General features: G+C 42.9%; 1 protein-coding gene and 1 long non-coding RNA gene across 2 annotated transcripts in view; both read left to right on the top strand.

The window, feature by feature from the left end:
* The first annotated feature begins 7516 nt into the window (after positions 1–7516).
* The window catches only part of LOC125918064 (transformer-2 protein homolog alpha), a 22067-nt gene continuing 19694 nt past the window's right edge, over positions 7517–9889 (top strand). The window contains exon 1 of the mRNA XM_049624116.1: positions 7517–7923. Within this exon, the coding sequence (XP_049480073.1) occupies positions 7888–7923 (36 nt within the window). The 5' untranslated portion in view covers positions 7517–7887. The remainder of the gene's footprint in view (positions 7924–9889) is intronic.
* Positions 7967–9889, top strand: part of LOC125918065 (uncharacterized) — a 3560-nt gene continuing 1637 nt past the window's right edge. The window contains exon 1 of the long non-coding RNA XR_007456366.1: positions 7967–9645. This is a non-coding gene — a long non-coding RNA (uncharacterized LOC125918065). The remainder of the gene's footprint in view (positions 9646–9889) is intronic.

The raw sequence follows: 9889 nt of genomic DNA, 5'->3' as shown, positions 1-9889 counted from the left end.
CAAGGGCAGATTGTGCAATATGACCCTATTATAAGATAGTCCAAGGAGACAAACCTCTACCAAACTGCTTAGCAATCACGATTATACAAAATATCATTGGCCCAGACAATGGTTTAGTACCAGCAGCAAAGCTAAGGTCACCAGCTTTGCCTCACTATTTGGGTTATAAAGGCTGGCTAATTAAACCAAATTCATCAAAAATTTTGCAAAAGATTAAACCTATACCTCCAGGACTCACTAGCAGAACTGTTTAGATCTCAGAGAAAAGAAAAAAGGCCTTCTGCCTAGTGGGTGCCAGTCACATTAGGAAATGAAATCCAAACAGAAATCCTGGGATCTACAGATGCTATCAGTAGACCAAGACAAGGCCCCTACCCCACCTTAAGGGAAGAGGGAAATGACCTCTTGTTCCAAAGCAAGTACACTCATCCTTTGGTCAGTATCTAGATTGCTCGATGGAAGGAGGCCCCACCAGCTAGTTGAATGCAAATGTTTTCCACTGTGGCTATTACTCTTCTTGTGCAAAACCCAGATAATGGTGTTGTTAGTAGACCCCTGAGGTCTAACACTATTTTAGGTGTGCTGGAATAAAATCAGCCAGGTGTACAACTGTGCCACAGGACTGATGCTGGTGGGCCCTGTAGGAAGAGCTTTCACCAGTGTTTCATGGGACATAGATTCTGACCCAAGGCTTACCTCCATCTACGTTAAAAGGTGTGAATGCAAGTGATACTTAAATGAATCACTCCATCCTGACACTATGTCTCATTATTTCCCAGGTAGAATGGCCTTCCCAATGTAGCTAAATTAGACTCCTCTGATTGTGCCCTAATGAATTTCCTGTAGTTGTAAAGGGATAATCTCTGGATTGTAAAGCTGCTATCCACAAAATGCCCCTACAATTAATGTACAATGTGCCCATAATCTATATAAACTGTGAATGAAGTCTCCAAAAATCTTGGTCACGGACATTGCATGACCCCTGCAAGGTGCACTCCTAACTCCATGGAGTTCACAGGGATCTGTTCACCTAGTGACAGAGCCCATACTGGTAGTTCCATTCTAAGTCAGGCCTCTAGCATATTCACTTGGATTATTATATATATATATATATATATATATATATATATATATATTTAAGTTTATTAATATAATCAATCTCTATGCCCAATGTGGAGCTCAAACTCAGGACCCAGAGATCCAGAGCCACATGCTCTACTGACTAAGCCAGCCAGGCACCCCTAAGATTTTTATTTTTAAGTAATCTCTATACCCAACATCCCTGCTTGGGATTCTCTCTCCCTCTGTCTCTCTCTCTACCCTTCCCCCGCTCACTCGCTCGCTCTCTCTCAAAATAAATAAATAAACTTCAAAAAAAAAAGGAGTTGCATGCTATAATGACTGAGCCAGCCAGGCACCCCAAAATGAGGGTCTTTTTTAAGATATATACTTGGAATTTAACACCTGCCAGCCACTCCCTTTTATAGATTCCCACCTGGGAAGGCCATCCTTCCCCTGGCAGGCCTCTACCACCCCCAGCACATCAACACCTCAGACTACATGGCCCCAGCCTGACAGCTCACTGTTGGAGTTGACTGTATCTCAGATGGCAATGCCAGAACCCAAGAGACAGACGAGGAAGATAAAGCATTCCAGCCTCAATGGACATTGGGACTTTCCTCTCCCAGAATGTCTCCACACCAGGGGAGAAGTGACTGTGATGACTGTTAACCTCAAAACCGAGTTGCAAAAATACCTCCAGCTGATCCACCCTGAGAACCCCACAGAGTACTATTTTTCTGAAATAGCTAACTGCTTGCCCTGCGAATTTTGCATCTGTCAAAATGTTTGCAAAACTGTAAATGGCCCTGGCAGCACTAGACATCACTTCATCTTTATGGCAGGCCAAACATTCTAAACAACACTAGCCACAGTAAGGCACTTTGTTGCAACATCTCTAACTTGACTTGCTCAGATCCCATAGTTAGGGAGATCTTGCTGCTGTGTTCACTGCTCAGTGTACTAGATTACAGCTTTTGCTTTCCACCCTAGCCGTCCATGACAGACCCTACTCTCAATTTTCCCACCACAATCACCGGCACCTTCTCAACTCCTGAAACTGCTACCTACGATCCTCTTCACATCTTATCCATAAGCCCTTCCCTATTATATGCCACGACCCTGCCCCACACCACAACCTAGTGATCCAGACCTGACATGGCTACTCATACAAACCTCCAACATAGCAACCTAGGCCTTTCAAGTAAAATGGTATTGGATTTGTTACCATTCAGGGTCAGACCTACGGCCCCATGTCACTATCTATCCCACTATCTATCCCACTTCCTAGTGATCAGCCCCTCATCCTAACCCTCACCCCCCAAACATCACAAACCTCATTTAGGCTAAACCAAACCCTAATATAGATCCCAAACAGGGCACCCTGTGGGTAAGCATCAAAATAATGAACTCTTGGGGCGCCTGGGTGGCTCAGTCAGTTGAGCATCCGACTTTGGCTCAGGTCATGATCTCGCGGTCCGTGAGTTCGAGCCCCGCATTGGGCTCTGTGCTGACAGCTCAGAGCCTGGAGCCTGCTTCAGATTCTGTGTCTCCCCCTCTCTCTGCCTCTCCCCTGCTCATGCTCTGTCTCCGTGTCAAAAATAAATAAAAACATTTAAAAAAATTAAAAAAAAATAAATAATAATGAACTCTTCACAGCAGTACTTTCTAAAGGCTACCAAGTATACTGAAACACAAAAGGCTGGACTTCACCCTTGTATACTCACAACCCCTTAATAATAAATAATGTCCCAGGGCACCTGGCTGGATCAGTCAGAGGAGCATGCAACTCTTGATCTCGGGGTTGTGAGTTCAAGTCCCACGTGGGGTGTAGAGATTACTTAAATAAAGTTAGAACTTAAAAATAATAATAATAAGCAATGTCCCATTCAAATTCTACTGTGTACCTAATTCAAGGGACCAGGAGCAAGTTCACTTGACCCTGTCCAGTCTGCAAGCAGTCCAGAGATGACCCTTATTACTGCAACATTGTTACCTCTAATATTCTAGCTACACTTTGCCACACTTTATGCTACTGGCACCTCTCCACTAGATACGTCCTGCTGTTGTGCCAAGAAAGCCATTCTTATCCCTATCCTTATTACCACTGGATGATAGGCATAGCAACACTGCTTCCATCCTAGCCAACAAGATCAAATATTAAAAAACACTCAGCATGGCACAAAAACAGACACATAGACCAATGGAATAGAATAGAAACCTCAGAACTAGACCCACAAACGTATGGCCAACTCATCTTTGACAAAGCAGGAAAGAACATCCAATGGAAAAAAGACAGTCTCTTTAACAAATGGTGCTGGGGGAACTGGACAGTAACATGCAGAAGGTTGAAACTAGACCACTTTCTCACACCATTCACAAAAATAAACTCAAAATGGATAAAGGACCTGAATGTGAGACAGGAAACCATCAAAACCCTAGAGGAGAAAGCAGGAAAAGACCTCTCTGACCTCAGCCGTAGCAATCTCTTACTCGACACATCCCCAAAGGCAAGGGAATTAAAAGCAAAAATTAATTACTGGGACCTTATGAAGATAAAAAGCTTCTGCACAGCAAAGGAAACAACCAACAAAACTAAAAGGCAACCAACGGAATGGGAAAAGATATTTGCAAATGACATATCGGACAAAGGGCTAGTATCCAAAATCTATGAAGAGCTCACCAAACTCCACACCCAAAAAACAAATAACCCAGTGAAGAAATGGGCAGAAAACATGAATAGACACTTCTCTAAAGAAGACATCCGGATGGCCAACAGGCACATGAAAAGATGCTCAACGTTGCTCCTCATCAAGGAAATACAAATCAAAACCACACTCAGATATCACCTCATGCCAGTCAGAGTCGCCAAAATGAACAAATCAGGAGACTATAGATGCTGGAGAGGATGTGGAGAAACAGGAACCCTCTTGCACTGTTGGTGGGAATGCAAATTGGTGCAGCCACTCTGGAAAGCAGTGTGGAGGTTCCTCAGAAAATTAAAAATAGACCTACCCTATGACCCAGCAATAGCACTGCTAGGAATTTACCCAAGGGATACAGGAGTACTGATGCATAGGGGCACTTGTACCCCAATGTTTATAGCAGCACTCTCAACAATAGCCAAATTATGGAAAGAGCCTAAATGTCCATCAACTGATGAATGGATAAAGAAATTGTGGTTTATATACACAATGGAGTACTACAAGGCAATGAGAAAGAACGAAATATGGCCCTTTGTAGCAACGTGGATGGAACTGGAGAGTGTGATGCTAAGTGAAATAAGCCATAAAGAGAGAGAGATACCATATGTTTTCACTCTTATGTGGATCCTGAGAAACTTAACAGAAACCCATGGGGGAGGGGAAGGAAAAAAAAAAAAAAGAAGAGGTTAGAGTGGGAGAGAGCCAAAGCATAAGAGACTCTTAAAAACTGAGAACAAACTGAGGGCTGATGAGGGGTGGGAGGGAGGGCAGGGTGGGTGATGGGTATTGAGGAGGGCACCTTTTGGGATGAGCACTGGGTGTTGTATGGAAACCATTTTGACAATAAATTTCATATATTGAAAAAAAACCAAACCACTCAGCAATTATCAACTACCCTAACTAACCACATGCAGACACTACATCATATTCTGAGTCTGATGCAGCAGTAGTAATGCTCACTAGTACAAAGTAGTGATGTATAACCAATTGGCATTAGATTTCCTATTGGCTAAAGGGGGTGGAATCTGTTCTTTACAGGGCACTTCTTGCTGCATGGACATTAACAACTCAGGACAGGTACAGGCCAACCTCCAGAAGATGTGTCAAGATTTATATATCACTCATCATGTAACCAAAATATTTCAACAAATTTTGTGACTCTTCCAATAGCTGTTGTGATAAACAGTTTCCCCTGCCTCCCAGGGCCTCCCTTTATGCACACCTTAGATGAAACACCCCCCCCACACACACACACACACACACGTAGAGTTTACTAAAACCTCACCCTTTTTTATTTGAACTGACAAACAAAATGTGAGTCGAGAGCCTCAAACCTCTCCACCCTCAGACCCTAATAAAGGCATGTGCCCCAGGTCCTATCACTCTCTCTGCCCATATCTGCCTTGACCTCCCATGTGGCCCTGTATGTATGTATAGTATGTGGCCCATACTATGTATTCTGTCTAGGGTTGTGAGTAATAAACTTTTCTATCTCAATTTCTCTTGCGGTCATTTATTGACCCATATCCACCCCAGGGCTCTCCTTAACAAATGTTGATTTAACAAATTCATACCAAAGCTTTTGCACAGCAAAGGAAACCATCAACCAGAGGGAAAAGCACCCTATGGAATGGGAGAAAAATTGCAAACCATGTTGTATCTGATAAGCGGTTAATCCCTAAAGTATACAAGGAACTCATACAAAAAACAAAGAACCCAATTTAAAAATGGGCAAAGGACCTGAATAGACATTTTTCCAAAGAAGAAATATAAATGGCTAAGAGGTACATGGAAAGATGCTTTGGGGTACCTGGGTGCATCAGTTGGTTAAGTGACTCTTGATTTGGGCTCAGGTCATGAGCTGATCCGATTGACTGTGAGATGGGAGCCCCAGATCAGGCTCTGTGCTGACAGCATGGAGCCTGCTTGGGATTCTCTCACTTTCTCTCTGCCCCTTCCCCACTTACATGCTCTCTCTCTCTCAAAAGAAACTTTTTTAAAAAAGATGCTCAAAATCACTAATCATCAAGATTTGCATAACTTATGCAAATCAAAATCACAATGAGATATTACCTCATATGTGTTAGAATATCTATTATCAAAAATATAAAAAATAACAAATGCTGGCAAGGATGTGGAGAAAAGGGAATACTTGTACACTGTTGGTGGGAATATAAACTGGTGCAGCCACTATGGAAAACACTAAGTAGGTTCCTCAAAAAATTAAAATTAGAACTCCTATAAGATCCAGCAATCCCACTTCTGGGTATTATCCCATGATCACTGAAGCACTATCCACAATAGTCAAGGTATGGAAACAACCTAAGTCTCCACTGACACCTGAATGGATAAAGAAAATGTGATATATATATATGTATATATATATATATACATATATATATATATATACACACACACACACATATATATATAATATATATGTATATTATATAGCTGTTATATATATCTATATATATAGATATATAGATACATATCTACGTATATTATATAGCTGTGCATATAGATATATATATCTATATATATTATATATCTATATATATTATATAGCTATATATATCTATATATATCTATATATAATATATCTATGTATATATCTATATCTATATATATATATAATATTCAGCCTTGAAAAGAAGGAAATCTTGCCATTTGTGACAACATGGATGAAGTTTGAGGGTATTACGCTAAGTGAAATAAGCCAAGCAAAGAAAGACAAATACTGCACAGTATCACATATACAGAATTAAAAAAAAAAAAAAGTTGAACCCAGAGAAAGAACATTGGTTACGAGGGCTAAGAGGCCAGGAAAAATAGGGAGAAGCTGGTAAATGGGTATAAACTTTAAGTTATGAATAAGATCTGAGGATCTAACATGGTAACTATATTGATAATACTGTATCATATAATTAAAATTTGCTAAGAGAGAACTTAAGTGTTCTCACCAAAAATAAATAAATAAATCAAATGGACTGCTTGAATTGAGATGATGGAAGGGTTGCAGTTAAAGTCAATGACAAACTTCATAAGTAAGCAAGTGACTGAAGGAGAGTGGAGAGCAAGAGTCTTGCAGCAAAGGAACACAAGGAACTGAGAGTCTAGGATGTTGGAGCACGCATCTACATGGGTAACGAAACCACCAAGGTTAAGACTGCTGCAGTGTTGAAGAGGGCAGAAAAAGAGGAGCAAAGTAAGTGACTGCATCAAGGAGAGACAGTGTTTGATAAAGTCTGATATGGAATTCAAAACTGAACTTATTACAGGGAGTGGTCTGACTCTTGATTTCAGTTCAGGTCATGATCTCATGGTTGGTGGAATTGAACCCTCATCAGACCCTGCGCTGACAGCACGGAGTCAGCTTGGGATTCTCTCCTTCCTTAGCTCTCTGCCCTCTCCCATTCGTGCAGAGTGCTCTGTCTCAAAATAAATTAAAAAATTTAAAAGAAATTGACACAGTTGTCTTTGCGTGGAGACTGGAGCCAGCCAGGAGCGAGGCAAGGAACTGTGATTTTTCATTATAAACTACCTGCGCATGTATTATGTCAATAACATTACAAAGGGCAAAAGGTTGAAGAAAAATAACAGAAGTGCTGAAAATACCCCAACATAAAACCGTATTAATTAAATACTGTATACGCTCCCAGTTTTTTTCTGTACCATCAGAATCCATTTTGAAAATATTTAAAGGGCCCAAGATCAATAAAAGCTCATCTGGCGACTGAAAATCTTCAAAACAACTGACGTTAAAAAGGGGTCCTAAGTTTTGAGACCACTCAGCCGAGGATTCGATTCCAACGCGCCAAGGCTCAGCATACACGCCATTCCCCCACCCGCTAGGCCAGGACCTCCACAAAGCCTCGCGGGAGGCGGGGCCATGCCGTCACAGAGACGTCCCGCCCCCTTACGTCGCGCACTAGGAGGCCAGAAGGTTTCTGGCGGGGCCGGCGCCATTTTGCCGGAGCCTGCGACCGAGTGGGAGTGGAGTGGAGCGGCCGTTGTTGCCGACTCTTTCCTCCTCCCCACGGTCCAGTCAGCGGTTGATTAGGCCATCGGCCCTCAAGCCGAGACTTGTCTCTCATTTAGTTTTGGGGAGCGTCTGGCCGACATGAGTGATGTAGAGGAGAACAACTTCGAGGGCAGAGTGAGTACAAAGCCGCGGGAGCCGTCTTCGGCGGCGGCCCGATGCTCGGGGTTTCACGGGGACGAGCGCGGTCGGGCGGGGTTGCGGGGAGTCCTGCGGGGTCCCGCGGGGAGCAGCCTCTGGAGCCATCACGGTTGTTTCCTCACATACCAAGATGGCTTCTGGGTTCCACTCTTTCCCCAAACACCACGGATAACCCCCTCTCCCCCTTTTTTTGGAGACTGACTGATACCTGGACTCCTAGGTCCGATTTCCCCCCGCAGTGGCGCGCTCCCTTCTCCCCACCCCTGAGGCTTCCTTATCTCTGTTCCGAGGAGTGGGTCCCCGTCGCGGTGGGGCGGGAGGAGACGGCAGGGAGTTCCCCTCCGGCCGGATAGTGGTAGGTGCTTCCTGCGGTGGCATTTCTGGCGACCCCGAGCATCGTAGAGGGTCTCGGGGTCGAAACTGCGCGGGGCTGTTGTCCGGGCGGGGAGAAGCTGGCGTGGGACTAGCTGGGGCCTGTGTCTCCTTGGCTCTCTATTGCAGTGAGCGGCCGCGTCTCTGTTGGAACCGGCGGCGTTGCGTCTATAAAGGCGAAAGCCTTGAGGTTGAAGGTGGGACGAGCCTAATGAAGTGGTTAGTCAACGACCGCACCGACCCTTAAGCGTTCTTAAGACGAGAGCTGTGAGGGGAAAACTACGCAAGGAGCCCTTTTCCCTTAATGTCCCTTCTACTTTCTTTTCACTTCAAAATGAATGTGGAAATGCTATAACGCCTGATTTTTTAATTCCTTGATGTTGGGTTTTTTTCTCTCTTCTTTATATCTCAACTTCTAATGCTTTCCTTCCTATGATCTTTCATCTAAAAACCACTTCTTTACAGGTCTTTACGGTAAAAAAAAAAAAAATCTTACATAACTGAACAAATTTTGTGGCTCAGTATTTTGAAAATAGCTAGTCAGTTTATACTGTTCTCTACTCAAAACGTTACCTGAAAATTACAGGCCCTCTCCCATTTCTCTCCTCACCGCATCCCCCAGCAAAGAGGGCCTCAGGGATTTTCATTATTTGGGGTCGATGAATATAAACATCACCAAGATACGTTATCCTCAGCCTAAATACACTAGAACGTTAATCAGTGTTTGAGTTCTACTTCCGAAGTTACCTTACAGTGGTAATTGGTGGAAGTGGTTTAGTGTTAAACCCTGAAAAGAAAATCCCCAGGCAGCATGTTCTTGCTGTTGTGTTGGTATTCTGGTTACTAGGGGAAACGCATAAAAGCCTTTAAGGTGTGTGCTGGTTGGAATGAATTTTGGCTTTTTTAGAAGTTCGTAATAAAAGTACTTAGAAGCAGACAGTTAAATCGGAAGGTTGATTGAGGCTTTTATTCTTTGTGAGGAAAGAGATTTAAATAGGTTAGAAACAAAACTTTTTTAATGCCTGTAAGATTGGATTTTTAAAATGAAATCTGGGTCACAGATACAAGTGAGTAGTCGAACTTGCTTATTTTTTAGTGTGGCGTATTGATTGTCCCAACAAAACTTTTTAAAACTCTTCTAATAAAAATATGTGGTGATAATTATAAGCTGATTGTTTTGATAACATTAGGTAGTTGTGGGAAGAAATTTGGCTGCCCATTAATCTTTCCTTCCGTTGACTTTAGTACAGAAATTCATTTTTTGTTAATGTTTGTTTTGATTTGGTTTGTGGGGAAGTGAAGAGGACTACTATTTGGGACCTTGTTGTCCTTTAAGTTCTTACTTTTTTTTTTTTTTTTTAAATTTTTTTTTTCAACGTTTTTTATTTATTTTTGGGACAGAGAGAGACAGAGCATGAACGGGGGAGGGGCAGAGAGAGAGGGAGACACAGAATCGGAAACAGGCTCCAGGCTCCGAGCCATCAGCCCGGAGCCTGACGCGGGGCTCGAACTCACGGACCGCGAGATCGTGACCTGGCGCAGTCGGTTAAGCGTCCGACTTCAGCCAGGT

Source organism: Panthera uncia, unplaced genomic scaffold (assembly GCF_023721935.1).
Source record: "Panthera uncia isolate 11264 unplaced genomic scaffold, Puncia_PCG_1.0 HiC_scaffold_421, whole genome shotgun sequence".
NCBI lineage: Eukaryota > Metazoa > Chordata > Mammalia > Carnivora > Felidae > Panthera > Panthera uncia.
This window is presented reverse-complemented; position numbering and strand designations above follow the sequence as displayed.